Source organism: Macaca fascicularis, chromosome 3, assembly GCF_037993035.2.
Source record: "Macaca fascicularis isolate 582-1 chromosome 3, T2T-MFA8v1.1".
In the NCBI taxonomy this organism is placed as follows: Eukaryota; Metazoa; Chordata; class Mammalia; order Primates; family Cercopithecidae; genus Macaca; species Macaca fascicularis.
This window is the reverse complement of record NC_088377.1, coordinates 52,913,025-52,928,424: the sequence shown is the minus strand read 5'-3', so window position 1 is coordinate 52,928,424 and position 15,400 is coordinate 52,913,025. Positions and strand designations below refer to the sequence as shown.

The window sequence follows — 15,400 nt, the reverse complement described above, 5'->3', positions numbered from 1 at the left end:
AGCTTGACCCAGGGAGTTCGGGGACAGCCATCGTACCTGTAGACACTCCTAAGCCACCAACACCGCCAACACCACCAATGCCACCAACTCCTGGGACACCACCGAGCCCAGCGCCTGCAGAGCCAGGATAGCTGAGGCATTGCACAAGGAACAGTGGGGAGGCAGAAGGGCCCGGGGCTGCATGCTGAGGGCCTGGCATTGAGGTCTGGCCCCGTTACTAACTCACCTGCAGACTGGGCACAGCTAGCTGCCTCCCTGAGCCCCAGTAGATTGCAGCTAACAATCCCACCCACCCAGTTCCCAGGTCTGAGTTGAGGGGGTTCTTTGCAAAGCGGAGGGGCCCCATGGCAGCCAGAGGGCTTGTGGCATGCCCCAAAGAGCACCACTCACCAGCCTTGGCAGCTTTGTAAGCTGCAGCAGCATCAGCCACTCCGCCAGGCACCAGAGCCCCGGGAAAGGCACCTGCAGGGAAGGCGCCGAGCCCTGCGGAGGGGAGGATGGGGTGAGGTCCTGAGCTACCACACCCATGAAGACTCCTACACTGGCCCTGCCTGGCCGTGCCCCACTCAGGAAGCAGATTGGAGGCTCTTCTGCTGTCTGCCAGACATCAATGCCTGCAGGACATCTATGTGAGCACTGCTCACCAGTACTGGATTTTTTTTTTTTTTTTAAAGACAAGGTCTCACTCTGTCACCCAGGCTGGAGTACAGTGGTGCGATCTCGGCTCACTGCAGCCTCAACCTCCCAGGCTCAAGCAATCCTCCCACCTCAGCCTTCTGAGTAGGTGGGACTACAGGTGCATGCCACTGTGCCTGGCAATTTTTTTTTTTTTTTTGGTATTTTTTGTAGTGACAGGATTTCACCATCTTGTCCAGGCTGGTCTCGAACTCCCGGGCTCAAGCCATCTGCCCGTCTCAGCCTCCCAAAGTGCTAGGATTACAGGTGTGAGCCACTGTGCCTAAGCACCATAACTAGATTCTGTGCTGGGGTTAGCGTGTCGGACAGCTCTGACAAAACTGTATGGCTCTTTTTTTTTTTTCCTTTAGCGATGGGGTCTTGTGGCCGGGCACGGTGGCTTGAGACTGTAATCCCAGCACTTTGGGAGGCCAAGGTGAGTGGATCACTTGAGGCCAGAAGTTCGAGACCAGCCTGGCTAACACGGGGAAACCCTGTCTCTACTAAGAATACAAAAATTAGCCGAGCGTGGTGGTGCACGCCTGTAATCCCAGCTATTTGGGAGGCTGAGACACAAGAATCACTTGAACCTGAGGCGGAGGTTGTGGTGAGCTGAGATCGAGACAGTGCACTCCAGCCTGGGTGACAGAGTGGGACTCTGTCTCAACAACAATAACAACAACAACAAAAGAGATGAAGTCTTTCTCTGTCACCCAGGCTGGAGTGCAGTGACATGATCATAGTTCTCTGAAGCCTTAGCCTCCTGGGCTCCATTGATCCTCTCACCTCAGCCTTCCTGAAAACTGCATGGATCTTTTGGGGTCAAATTTCCCCACCCACCTCCTCTAGAATGCCTTCCTGAACCCCTGCTGAGTTAAGTGACTCCCCTGGGCTTCCTTGGTCCGTGGGGCTTCCTCCATGCAGCCTTCACTACTATGTTATAAAGGAACCCAGGTACTCAGCTGCCATTTCCTCATGTCCTGGGCAGCTGCTTGGGGCAGGTGGTATCAGCATCAGTCCCCATCAGTGCCCAGGACGGAACCTGGCCTGTACCCTTGTTCCATGACTGTGCTCCATACCAGCCCTGGGTTGAGCTCAGGGTCTGGTCCCCACAAAGGGCATCTTGTTTGGGTGTCAGTACTCACCTGCCCCAAGGCCAGTGCCCGCAAGCCCTCCAGGACCTGTGGATAGGAAAACAGAGACAGGTGTATAGGCAGCATTCCGAGGCCCAGAGTGGGAAGGGTCTCATGGAGTTAGGGCAGTGCTGTGATCAGCCACTCAGGTCCCTGGGCTGGTCCCTAAGCCTGTGATGCTCAGGGTCGATCCTGATAAAATAGCATTCACCAGTAGTTTAGTGAGCGACTACTATGCGCAATGCAGGTGTCATTGCACCGATCCCTAACAAGCCTGGGCCAGCCCTGTGCTTCTCCTAGAAGTCCTGCTGGCTAACAGGATTCAGCAGGGCTTTCGGCAAGGGCTGGGACAGAGCAGAGTCCGTGAGCAAGACCTCACCCAGGCCAGTGAGATCTGTCTTCTGCTTCCTTGCAGATATCTCTTGACTCAGTCGCCTCCCCTTCACCTACATTGGGGAACTCCTGTGTCCCCACTACCCATCTGTCCTTCCATCCAGCCTGCCCTGCAGCCCAGGAGCCTCCTTGCTAAGATGTTTATGAGACATCAAATGGGTCCCTCTGGCTGTCTCCTCCCCACATCTGGGCCCAATCGCTTCGTCTCCCGCGCCGGGAGACATTCCTTTGCCTTGGCCAGGACCAATGGGCCATCAGGTCGGAGTTCACAACCGTGCCAGGTTTGTTTCTAATTATGTGACGATCTCTCCTACAAGTGCCAGTCCTGAGCCCCAGGGGCGAGTCCTCTCCGGGGATGGATCCCAAACATGGAACCCGCTGTACCCTGGATAGGTCCCCCTTGGCTTTCCCTGGGTGTGGTCTCTGTTACTAACCACTCCTCGTCCCTCATTTCCTACTAGTGGGACCTGGACCCCTCTGAAACTCAGCCAGCCTCATGTAAGAAGCGTCTCTGCCTCTGGGCAGGAGCGCCTGGTAATCAGGCAGAAGTCACTTCCCAGCACTCGGGCCCTGCCCCACCAGCTCTGGCAGTCGCTTCTCTCAAGCCAGGCCTGTTTCCTGAGCTCTGAGAGGGCAAGGGACACGCTCAGACCTGTCCACAGAGGGACTGACAGCGGAAGCTGAGGACTGCACAGGAAGTGAGAAGGGGCTGGGACTGCAGTGGGGGACAGGTGGCTTCTCTGGAGCCATCTTCCTTTTTCCCATGATCCCAGCCTGAACGTCCTGTCCTGTGGCCTGACCACTTCTGCCTCTGCCTGCTCTCCTTCCTTTGCACTCACCTGCCCCAAATGCCCCAAGGATTCCAGCACCCGGAAAGGAGGAGAAAGTGGGGAGGGGCTGACCACAGCTGGGAGTTCAGGGACCTGGCCAGCCCCATCCTCCTTTCTTTCTGGAATCAGAGAGTTCTAGATTCAGACCCTGCTGCTGCTACCCAGCCTCCATGAGCACAAGCAGGTTAATTTGCCTCTCCGATCAGGCTCAGTTTTCACTATCTACAAAATGGCCATTATATCTACAAAATGGCCATTCTGGGACCAGTGAGTGTGTGCGCAGAAAGCACCTAGTGTGTGCAACCTACCCAGGGCGCACAGTGGGTGCTCCCAGGTCCTTCTTGTCCTTGCCCATGACCCTCTCAGTGGGCGACTGGCCTCTGGCTAGTGTTCAGGGCGTGGGGCGTGCAGACTCCCAGCTGCCCGGTCCCCCGCTGAGAGCTGAGGCAGGGCGGGGCCAGCTTGGACCCGTAGTGGCGCCCACGTGGAAAAGCAGCTGCCAGGCCACCCACCCTCTGTCACCAAGGGATTAATTGTTCCCAGGCATGACACGCGCTGCCTGTGCCCCATTCCATTCTGCCTGGGCAGGCCCGGACGTCCAGGCAGCCCGGATGTGGGGGCTTCCCTGGGGGTGCCATGGGGGCTCTGCCAACCCTTTTGTAGCCCTGAGTCTTCGGGGAGGTCATGGAATCCAGCCCCTTGCCTGGAAACAGCGCCCTTTTTATCAGAAGGAGATGCTCTGACTTTCCTTTGGACTGACTCCTTCACCCTGAGCTGGAAGTTCTTTCAGAAGTCTAACCTAAATCTTTCATTAACAAAAGCTTCACTTTCGCAACTACACATCCTGGAACTCCACAGGGAGTTGTCTGTCTTTCCTCCGGTGTTTAACCACAACCTGCTCTGTGTCTTTTGCTGCTAGTGGGATCAATGAATGTACCTTCCAGCTTTGCAGGCACAACCTCCTCAATGTGGGTCTTCCAGGCCAAGCACAGACCTACCTCCGCACCTCTGTGCCACTATCAGCTCCCCTGTCCTCTCTCCACCATCAAAGACCCTGCTAAGAACTCTCACCCACTCCAGGAGGACAGGGTATAGGTGCTGGCAGGGATAAGTGGCAAGCCCCCAGGGTCTCCTGGCCTTGCAGAGCCCTGTAGACCCCAGGCACCCCACTCTCCCGCCTCTCCTGGCCCCAGCCCCGGTGTTTCACAACCCAGATGGACTTTCAGCGCAGGGGAATCTGGGTCTTGAAGATTCATTTGCACTTGGATTATCAACGATCAGGATTTCATAAGAGCTCTTGGACATCTAAACTGTGTCCTGGAGACTTGGGCTTCTGAGCCAGGGCAACACAGCTCAGGGTGTGGGGCGGCCAAAGTCACATGTGGAGCGTCTCATGCCGAGGGGCCATCAATCTGGAGAGAGACGCTGTTTCCTCCACCTGCTCCTTATCCGCCAGTATTTCCCGGAGGGACCTGCCCCGCCCTCCTTCCTGGGGGTGCATTCCCCAGAGCTGAGAGTGGACCCTCGTGGCAGATCCCAATCCCTTGGGTGAGGCCAGGATAGATCCGGCCACACCTTCTTACTGGAAAACTCCATGGTCTGGACACAGCTGGAAGGGGCCTGAGATTAGGAGGGGAGCTTATCCGGGACCAGGGTTGTGCTCAGCTTGGGCTTGGGGTCAGGGCTTGGCCTGAGGCCAGGATTGGGGGTCCTGTGGGACCAGGGTCAGCAGGGCCAGCAGGGTCAGGGTTCAGCCTGGGGTTAGGCTCAGGGCTTGGACTGGGGTTAAGCTTCAGCTTGAGACCGGTGCTCTGTCTGGAGTCAGGAGAAGGGCTCAGAATGGCATCAAGGTCAGGGCGATCTGGGGTCAAGGGCTAGGGGATCACTCAGCGGAAGTCTGGGGCTGAGGATCTGGGGCTGAGCTCCCAAGGGTCATGTAAGGCTTGGAGGCCACTGGAACTGGAGCAATCCCTGACGTTGCCTCTAGTGCAGAGGCTCTGAGACAGCCTCTCCTTTGCAGAGAGGAGTTTCTGGACAGCTGGGTACACACACAAGCACGTGTAGGGTAGATGCTAGACGCCCTCACACAGGGAAGACGTGGAGCTGCTTGCAGCCTCCTGTTCCTGGAAGCCCCGGGACCTGGCCCAGGCCTACGCATCCTTGGGAGGCTAATCGGTGTCCACACCTCCCTCCTTCCTCCTGCCCGTTGGCTTCCTTGTCCTGTTCTCGGCTTCCTTGTCTCTTTCCCAGTTGGGTAGGTTCCTCCCTCCCCAGCCCCCTCGCTCTCTCTCAGTGCTCGGAGGCCTTGGGTCTTACCTGGCTTGAGAGGTTTGCCTCCAGGCCCCAGCGCTGCAGACGGAAGAGAAGATAGTGAACGGGGGTGCCCAGCTCATCCATCTACTACTTATCCAACCCCCGTCCCAGGGAAAGTGTGGGCAGTGTGGAATCTCACGCCCCAGGTCCTCCCCTTCAGACACGGAGCCCCTGGGAATCTAGCTCTACTTCTAACTCATGGTTTATACTCTTTGAGCCCCAGAGTCTCAGCCTCAAAATGGGATGATGGGCCGGGCGCAGTGGCTCATGCCTGTAATCCCAGCACTTTGGGAGGCTGAGGCAGGCGGATCATCTGAGGTCAGGAGTTTGAGACCAGCCTGGCCAACATGGTGAAACCCTGCTCTACTAAAAATATAAAAATTAGCCGGGCGTGGTGGCATGTGCCTGTAATCCCAGCTACTCGGGAGGCTGAGGCAGGAGAATCACCTGAACCTGGGAGGTGGAGGTTGCAGTGAGCCAAGGTCGCTCCACTGCACTGCAGCCTGGGTGACAAGAGCAAGACTTTGTCTCAAAACAAAAAAAAAGGATGATGGTGCCTGTTCAGCTGGCTTGGCAGGGAGGGTTTTGAGGATCAAAAGAAATAGGAAGGGGCTGGGCAAGGTGGTTCACGCCTATAAACCCAGCACTTTGAGAGGCCGAGGCAGGCAGATTGCTTGAGGTTGGGAGTTTGAGACCAGCCTGGCCAACATGATGAAACCCTGTATCGGCAGGGCGCGGTGGCTCACGCCTGTAATCCCAGAACTTTGGGAGGCCGAGGAGGGTGGATCACGAGGTCAGGAGATCGATACCATCCTGGCTAACAAGGTGAAACCCCATCTCTACTAAAAAAGACAAAAAGTTAGCCGGGCGTGGTGGCGGGCACCTGTAGTCCCTGCTACTTGGGAGGCTGGGGCAGGAGAATGGTATGAACCCGGGAGGCGGAGCTTGCAGTGAGCCGAGATCGCGCCACTACACTCCAGCCTGGGCGACAGAGTGAGACTCCGTCTCAAAAGAAAAAAAAAAAAAAAGAAACCCTGTCTCTAGAAAAAATACAAAAATAAGCTGGGCGTGGTGGCACACGCCTGTAGTCCTGGCTAATTGGGAGGCTGAGGGAAGAGAATCACTTGAACCTGGGAGGCAGAGGCTGCAGTGAGCTTAGATCATGCCACTGCACTCCAGCCTGGGCGACAGAATGAGACTCTGTCCCTCCCCCGGCCCTACCCTCCTCCAGAAAAAAAAAAATAGAAAGGAAGGTAGAGAGCACCAGGGATAAAGTCTAGGGCAGGCACTGGGAAGGCCAATGGGTTCTGGTTCTCAAGGAAGCCTCTTCCCCCCGCCTGGACGCTGTCTGTGAAATGAGGGAGTCCTCGATGCTTGGGTCTCCTACGGTTATCAGGTCTGAGGATGCGTGTGGCTCGGGTGAAACCCAGGCCCCTTCAGTGAGGAACAAGTGTGGTTTCTGAGCTCACCTCCTCCTCCAAGGCCTCCGAGACCAGCCCCTGTGGGGGGAGAGAGAGAGAGAGAGAGCATCAGTATTCCTGCCAGGCAAGCCGGCTGCCACCCCCAGCTATGGGTGAATCCACCCCTGCCTAACACGGGACCTTGGGCAAGCCCTGTCCTCAGTTTTCTCTTCTGCCTGGCCAGCAGTCCAGTACCAGTTTGTATCTGGGGGAGTGCTGGTGTCTCTCCCCACTTCCATGTCACTTCTGCACACTCAAATACTTTTTAAGTATTGAAAGTATTACTTTCGATTTTTCTTTTCTTTTTTTTCTTTTCCGTTTTAGAGACAGGGTTTTACTCTGTCACCCAGACTTCAGTGCAGTGGTGCAATCATAGCTTACCACAGCCTTGAACTCCTAGGCTCAAGTGATCCTCCTGCCTCAGCCTCCCCAGTAGCTAGGACTACAGGCATGCACCACCATGCCCAGCTAATTCTTTTTTTTAATTTCTATACTGCATTTTCATTTTTCTCAACATAGAACATGGCTAAAATTTTTAATTTTCGTGTGTGTGTGTGTAGAGAGGGGGATCTCCCTATGTTGTTCAGGCTGGTCTCAAACTCCTGGCCTCAAGCAGTCTCCTTTCTCTGCCTCCCAGAGTGTTGAGATTACAGGCGTGAGCCACCATGTCCAGCCTGTATGCTCTTAATAGCTGTAAATCAGTGTCTTGTTAATTGCATTTTAATTGGGCATGACTTCCGGTAGGTGTGTCAATGTTCCTACCTTCTGTAGTGTCAAAGTGTGCATCTATTACGGACATCATCATCATCTGCATGACTTGGGTGTGTGGAAGTTTCATGTACATTACCTGGATAATAGACTCCTCCAGGAACTCCACCAGGAATGGCCCCAGGGACTCCTGGAAGGAAACAGGTAGAGTCAGTCCTCCAGGAGCCAGAACTATTAGGTTGGTGCAAAAGTAACTGTGGTTTTTGCCATTACTTTCAATGGCAAAACCCAGAATTACATGGAAACAAGAATGATGCTGATGGCAATAATGACATTGCTTGTCTCCAGAGCAATTTACAAAGTGTATACTTTGTGTTTACAAAGTGTGTTCTCATTCTTGCTCTTTGAAATCGGCCTGTGAAGTTGGAAGGGCAGGGCTTACTGTCATCATTTTGTTTTGTTTGAGACAGACAGTCTCGGCCTGTTACCCAGGCTGGAGAGCGTGGCGGGATCTCAGCGCACTGCAACCTCCGCCTCCCCGGTTCAAGTGATTCTCCTGCCTCAGCCTCCTGAGTAGCTGGGATTACAGATGCATGCCACCACGCACAGCTAATTTCTGTATTTTTAGTAGAGATAGGGTTTCACTATGTTGGGCAGGCTGGTTTTGAACCCCTGACCTCAAGTGATCTGCCTGCCTCGGCCTCCCAAAGTGCTGGGATTACAGGTGTGAGCCACAACTCCCAGAGACTATCATTTTAACAGACGTGAAATCAGGTTCAGAGAGGTTAAGGGACATGCCTGGGGCCACACAGCTGGAAAGAGACGGAGCCTGGATTCGAGCTCAGGCCAGTCCTTTATTTTCGAGACAGAGTCTTGCTGTGTCGCCCAGGCTGGAGTGCAGTGGCACGATCTCGGCTCACTGCAACTTCCTCCTTCCAGGTTCAAGCGATTCTCCTGCCTCAGCCTCCCAAGTAGCTGGGACTATAGGCATGCACCCCCATGCCTGGCTAATTCATTTTTTTGTAAAGACAAGGTGTCAGTATGTTGCCCAGGCTGGTCTGGAACTCCTGGGCTCAAGTGATCCTCCTGCCTTGGCCTCCCAAAGTGCTGGGATGACAGGCCCCTGTGCCCTGCTGCCAGTCCTTGGAGTATGATGGTTCTTGCTGTGTTACCTGGTTCTCCCTGGAGTCAGGGAGAGGGCCTGGGGTGGAAAACACTGGGTCTGAGCACCTCTCACCAGGCAGCCCACTCTCTTCCTGAGCTGAGCTGCCGGGTAGAAGCCAGAGCTTTGGGAAGGGCAGGCCGGGCTGCTACAGCAAGCATTAAGGAGGTGCAGCTGCCAGCACAAATGCAGCCATTCCCACACTGATAGGACGGCGTGAGGTCAGCGTCCTCAGCCACTGGGCAGCCGAGCTTGGGTGGGGCTCTGGCCGTCTGACACGGGCTGTCTTAGGAGGCGCCGGGGCCGCAGGGGGACGCCATGAATGAGCACAGTGAATAGTTTCCTAAGGAAAAGCGAATTCACCGGCCAGGCAGGATCACGAGTTCAGTCCCCATGGACCAGTGAAGCTCTCACTGGGGAACGCTGTGATGCTGGATCCAGACCCTGCCTGAGCCATCACCATGGCAACAGACGGGGTCCCAAACTGGGGCCTTGGCTCCACCTCAGAAGGCCCCCCTCTGAGCTTGACAAGCCACCTTGCCAAAGCCCCAGCCCAGCCCTCCCTCACTGCTTTTTCTGAAAGGAGCTGAGAGCCCCGTGGGGCATGGGCGTGGCTGGGGGATGGTGTCTCTGCAATGTGTTCACGGAGGCCTTGCGGCCAGACGTCTGGCCTCCAAGGCCTGGCGACGCTGCACAGCTGGGCTTGCTGGCCCCAGGGCCCTGTCAGCCTCAGCTGCAGCCCAGCAGGGTCAGGGCTGTGGAGCTGTCACAGCCGCCTGTGCCAAGACCCCGGCGCCACCCCCTCTCAGGGCTTGTGGCTCCTCAGGCACTGCAATCCAGGCCTGAAGTGTGCGAGTAATCTGGTCAGAACCTCAAGGCTTGGAGTGGTGGCCCCAGGGGGGCTGGGCCTGCTGGGAAGGAGCACTTGGGTCCTGTCATCCGTTGCCAGCACACACATGGCCCGCCTCGGGCCTCTGATGCCTTCCCTGGCTCCGGCCTCCAGCTCTTAACAGTCTCTTATGTGTCTTTCTCTGCCTTGGCCTCTCTCCTTCCTCCTCTTTCTCCCCCTCTCCCTCCTTCTTCATGTCCCTCTCTCCCTTCCTCTCTACTCTCCGGCTCCAGAGCAGACTGCAGGGAACAGTGTGGTGGAGGTGGGGGGAAGAGCAAAGCGCTCAGAACAGACCCCTCTGGCTTCTAATTCTGGCTTCGCTGCTTCTTACCATCTGTGTGACCTTGGGCAAGTCACTCAACCTCTCTGAACATCGGTTTCCTTTTCTCCGACACGGGGCAGATAATCACTTGGTTGCTGCAAGGTTGCAAGATTGCTGCAAATTGTAAAAGAGTTCAAGTAACAGGCTATATCCTCTTCTGGAGCTGGCACACAGGAATTGCTCAAAAATAAAAAGACAGTGGCCCTTACGTTTCATTTTCTTCCCATTTCACTGCACAGTCCGTTGTCCAGGGCCAGGTATACAGTAGTTACTTAATACATGATGGGTGAATTAAGGAGAGGGGAGGCAGGGAGGTTGTCTGTGAATCCGGCTCTAACCTGTTTCATCCCCATCTGCCCTGGGAGTCCTCCTGCCTTGGGCTTGTTGAGCCCCCGCACCTGGCTGAACCCTGACTTCCTTTCTCCTGGGGTTCTGCCCTCCTGCACCCCAGGCACTTTCTGGGGGGAAAGACTTAGCTTCCCCTCCCCCAGATCTCCTCTGTCCCCACTGTCCACCCCCACCATTCAGATCCTGATGATGGTGGCGTTTGCCAAAATTCACGCCTGAACCGCGATAGCCTGGGGAGCCCGAGGTTTTAATCCCCATTTTGCAATGAAGGAATGGAGAAAGTTTAGGGGCTGCGAAGGATCCCTGCCTCTCTGCAAGTGAGAGGGGTGAGAATAAAATTAGACAGCAGCTGGAACTTGGACAGGGCTTTGAAAAGGTAACAGCCGCTTCCCCAGGCCCCACAGGGCATCCTCACTTCTCCCTCCACTCCTTGGCACAAGCCGTTTCTCCTGCCAGGAATGTCCTTGCCTCCATCCAAGCCCTACCCCTGCACCAGGGCTGAGCTCAGACTCTCCTGCCTGCCTTTCCCGAGCCCACGGCTCTCCCTGACTGTGTTGCTCAGCTGGCCCTAAGCAGTTGGCCTGGAGAACACTTGTCTTGTTTTATGTGGTTTTGGCATGTTTCACTGACTAGCCCAGGGTAGAACTTGTCTCTTGCATCTTAGAATCATGATCCTAGACTCTCAGGGATCATAACAGTCTTCTGGCCTGGGCTGGACCTCCTTCCGCAAACATCCTTCGTGTTCTGCTTGCATACCTCCCATGACAGGAAAATCACCACCTCCAGATACTGTCAGCACTGACTGCAGACAGGACTTCCTCCGACTGAGAGTCTGCTCTTCTGTCTCTTCGGTTCTGCCTGCCAGAGCCTGTAGTCTGGGACTTACCCCTCATCCACGGACAGCTCCTCCAACATTTACCTCTCTTTCTTATTTATTTATTTTTAAATGTTCATTTATTTATTTTTTTTAATAGACATAGAGGCCTCCCTATGTTGCCCAGCTGGTCTCAAACTCCTGGGCTCAAGTAATCTGCCCACGTGGGCCTCCCAAAGTGCTGGGATCACAGACATGAGTCACTTCACCTGGTCCCATTTACCTTTCTCCTTAGGTCTAACTCAAATGTCACTTCTGCCGGGAAGCCTTCCTGGATTTCCCAAGGCTCCTTCTGGCCACCCCCAACCCAGTCCTGTCTGCTTCTTTCATCATTGCACCTCTATTTACACATTAGCTGCCTCTCCACTAGACAAAACATGGTGTAAGTAGTGAGAGGGAGTATTAAACCTTAGCAATGTGCACTAATTACAAGGATCCATGAGCCCAAATTAGCAGACTCTGAATAAGATAATAGATTATTTTAAAAATGTCCATTCCCACGGTCCTTTTATTTGATGCATTTTTTTTCCCCAGATATTACATTGCTGGAACCTCTCATTGGCTCTAGGAGATACTTCAGGCAGGGCTGTTTCTCTCCATTTTGCAGCCAGGGAAATGGAGAACCAGCGAGCTGAAGTGCCTAGTCTGGGACCCCTAGCTGACCCCAAGTCACACGTAGGGCCATTTGCCCGGGCCCTGGGCTCCAGGTTCAAAGAGTTGGAAGCAGCCTGTTTGGGAGCGAGCCTGGGGCCAGCCGGCCTTGGCAGGGGGCTTTGCCAAACCAAAGTCCAGGGGACTGACTTGGGGAGCAGATAAGACCACACCAAGCTGTTTGTTGTTTGCATGCAGAAGGCTGCCAAGGGTTTTCAAAAACAAGCTGTCCTCCACTGGGTGACTGTGTCCCCTCCCACACAGGGCACATTTGCCCTCATGCCAGGGCCTCAGCAGACACACAGAGCGGAATCAACCTCTAAACCAGTGCTTCTTGGCTCTGGCGACCCATCGTCACCTGGGGAGCTTGAAAAGTCTGTGTCCAGGTCCCTCCCCAACCAAAGCAAGCAGGGATTTTTGGGTGGGAAGTCTAATAGATAGCCAGGTTGAAAACCCCTGTTCCTGCTTAAGGACGGGAAAAAAATAATTTAAAAAATATTTAAAAAGAGGCAGTGGTTCATGCCTGTAATCCAAGCACTTTGGGAGGCCAAGGTGGGGGGATCACTTGAGCCCAGGAATTCAGACCAGCTTGGACAACACAGCGAGACCCTGTCTCAGTTTAAAAAAATAAAAAAAGTAAAAAAGAAAAATAAAAAAGAAAAATAAAAGAAAAGGAAACCTCTGTTCCAAACCATCTTCAGTTTGGAAATCAGGAAAAACAAAAACAAAAACCAAATCCCTGATACTATTTCTGGGGGATGGGAAAGAATTATCCCTGGGTTAATTTCTCATGGTCACTTTTGAAACAGCCTGGGGGCTGGGCAGCTTGTCCCCTCCTCCTGCTCCCCCACTCCCGCAACAGGGTTCCTTCCTTGGAGCCGCTGAACTTGCGTAAGTGACACCCTCCTCCTTGAGGGAGAAGCCAGGCTCCCCCAGGACAGCCAGGTGAGTGGCAGTGAGCGTGTGACCGAGCGCCTCACTCCTCGTGTTGGCTCACCGACCTCTGCAGACTTCAGTAGCACTTCTGTGCAAAACCCCACAAGAGCTCATCAGTTCACACACCCCTTATTTGGACCTAGCAAGTCCAGCCACCTGGGACAGAGCTGAGATTGATCTCTGCAAAGTGCGAGGCCAGCTGGGCGTTTAGCAGTGTCACTGAGGACACAAGGAGAGAGCTGATTCTGCCTAGGTCACGGCCGCTTTAAAGGACTCAGCCCCAAGACTTCCCCTCCCCAAATGTTGCCTGCTAGCTCACTCCTAACCCTCTTGCCCTTTGACCTGGGGCAGAGAGTTGGCTGATACTGACCCCCAGGGATTACCTTAGCCTGCCGGAGCCTCAGTTTCCTTGTTTGTCAAGTGATGATAATAATTTCTAATTCTCAAGCTTCCTTGATGATGAACTGCCATCCTATAGGGGGTGGCCCCATCTAGAAAGGAGGGTGGCTGGGTGTTTGGGGGCTACACCTGGGGAGAAGGCTGAGATGGACCCGGGGTTGCCACTTTCAGGCCCTGGCTCGTTGCCCCTGCCGGGCCCCGCCTGTGGGTACCCACGTCCCTTGGCCCTGTCCAGGTCCAGCAGCGGACACTGCACGGGAAGCTGTTCAATCTCACGGAAACAGCTGCAGCTCCTGCCCCGGCCCCTGACTCCGCCCTGTGGCCCTCCTGCCCCCCACTCGATGCCTGGTTCTCATGGCAAGGAGGACTCCCAAGGAAACCAGACCCCACCCAGGCACCCCTACCAAATGCCCTCCTTTTTCCCATGCCAGGGGAGCATCTTCAGTGCTCCCCCGTTGGCCGCGGCACAGCAGCCCCACAGGGGGCACCCTCAAACCCCATAACCAACTGTGCCTGGGTTGGGGCACATAGCAGATGGCCCAGCAGTGCCCCAGGATCCACTCCAGCCTGTGTCACAGCCACCCTGCCTCTGCCAGGAGACAGACACCTTCTCCAGCCCGCCTTTCCACGCTTGCATGCCACATCGCTCACACATTCACACACACGGATGCACACACTCCGTAACACACACAGTGACAGTCCACACCAGTACCACACCTGGATGCCAGATCACCCGTGTCTACATGTGTACATGTCTGTCAGGTGGCAGACTTTTGCACATACTAAGGAGCGGCTCCATATACCTCCTCCAAATATACGCATACCCCTGTCTAAGGATGAACCTGTGAGCAGACATATGTACCTTTCCAGAAATCCCTTCCCCTGTTCAGTGACACAGCGGGCATCTGCACATGTGCACACCTGTGCATGCACATATACATATATGAGCACACAGCACGCTCGTTCCTGCACACACATACACACACACACAAATGCATACCAGGAGTCCCCGCCCGCCTCAGCAGGGAGAACACAGCGGCAGCTTCCCAACCTGCAAACCCATCCTAAGCGGAGCCCTGGCCTTCCTCACGGGGGGATCCCGACTTCCCAGGGATCAAGGAACCTGCTGAGGTCACACAGCTCACTGCGGTTGAGCTGGCATCAGCCCAGGTTCCCTGTCCCCAGGGCTGGTGTGCACCCCAGCTGTGTTCACAGGTGTGCAGACTGCGATGTCTCCAGACCCAGGGGTTCCTGCTGGGCCCTCCCCCAGGATGCTCTGATCCCCCTACGGGGCGGGCACCCGGGCATCTGAGTAGGGGCCCCCTCAGCCTCGCAGGGCAGCAAAGCTGGATGCCGGGTTGGGACTATTCTGAGGGTGTCTGTTTGACAGGTTCCTCCTGGGCACACGGCTGGCTCCTGGGAGGGGCAGTTCCAAGGACCCAGTGGCTGAGGGGCTCCCACCTGGGACCCCTTGGAGTTCCCAGGGATGAAGGTCTCCCCCTTGTGCGTCCAGTCACCTGGCCCAAAGGGCCCGCTGCGGACAGGGGCGAGGGGCCCTTACCTCCAGGCCGAGAGGGGTGGAGGATGGACAGCAGGAGCAGGAGGACTCCGGGCCGTGGGGCCGCCGCCGTCAGACCCGCCATCTCGGGGAGAAATGCCCCAGCCCGCTCTCCGCACCTCGTTTTATCCCCCAAGCCTAATTGCTGCCTCGTCGGCTGCGAGGGAAGGAGGGAGGGAGAGAGGGCGGGCGGGAGGGCGGGAGAGGGGGGAGGCCTGGGGGAGGGGGCCGCGGGGAGGGGACAATTACGAAAGGCCCAGCTCACAAGCCTCCCAGGCCCGGGCTGCTGGACTGCGAGCTTTTTTCCTTGACACACACACGCACACACATGCACACAAGCGCACACTCACACACACACACTTTCCCCCATCTCTTTCCCGCTTTCCCTCTGCGACTGTTCTTTCGCTGCTGGCCCTGTTCCCGCCAGAAAGAGCGAGGGGGGCCTCTGCCAGGACAGCCCTCGGGAGAGGAAGCAGGAGGGAGGGCCTGGCGGCCAGGCCAAAAATCCCAGCCCCAGCCAAGGCCCGAGTGGCCAGGCCCCCGCCCCTCCGGCTGGGCCCCGGGCCCAGTGTGGGGACACGGGCCAGCTGTCCCGCGCCTCAGCCCCCACCCCGGCCCTCCAGACTCCCCAACACCCCCAGGCCTGGCTAGAGACAGGTTCTGCCCACAGCTGGGGAGGGGAGCTATTGGGCAGCTCTGGGGACTCAGGGGGTGCTATGTCTGTAGAGGTCGGGGGGCTGCAGGTTGAA

The 15,400-nt window shown here is 55.9% G+C and overlaps 1 protein-coding gene across 50 annotated transcripts in view; it reads right to left on the bottom strand.

Moving 5' to 3' along the window:
- ELN (elastin) overlaps positions 1 to 14,752 on the bottom strand; it is a 44,338-nt gene extending 29,586 nt beyond the window's left edge. For 43 of the 50 annotated variants that reach the window (XM_045389692.3, XM_045389696.3, XM_045389700.3 and 40 more), the window contains exons 1-7: positions 14,655 to 14,752; positions 7,652 to 7,702; positions 6,814 to 6,843; positions 5,348 to 5,380; positions 1,821 to 1,856; positions 391 to 483; positions 37 to 114 (exon numbers count right to left, since the gene is read on the bottom strand). In XM_045389692.3, coding sequence (XP_045245627.2) covers positions 37 to 114; positions 391 to 483; positions 1,821 to 1,856; positions 5,348 to 5,380; positions 6,814 to 6,843; positions 7,652 to 7,702; positions 14,655 to 14,736 — 403 coding nt within the window. In that variant the 5' untranslated portion in view covers positions 14,737 to 14,752. The remainder of the gene's footprint in view (positions 1 to 36; positions 115 to 390; positions 484 to 1,820; positions 1,857 to 5,347; positions 5,381 to 6,813; positions 6,844 to 7,651; positions 7,703 to 14,654) is intronic. The other 7 variants (XM_045389694.3, XM_074034737.1, XM_074034746.1 and 4 more) reach the window with 1 other exon arrangement.
- Positions 14,753 to 15,400: the final 648 nt, after the last annotated feature.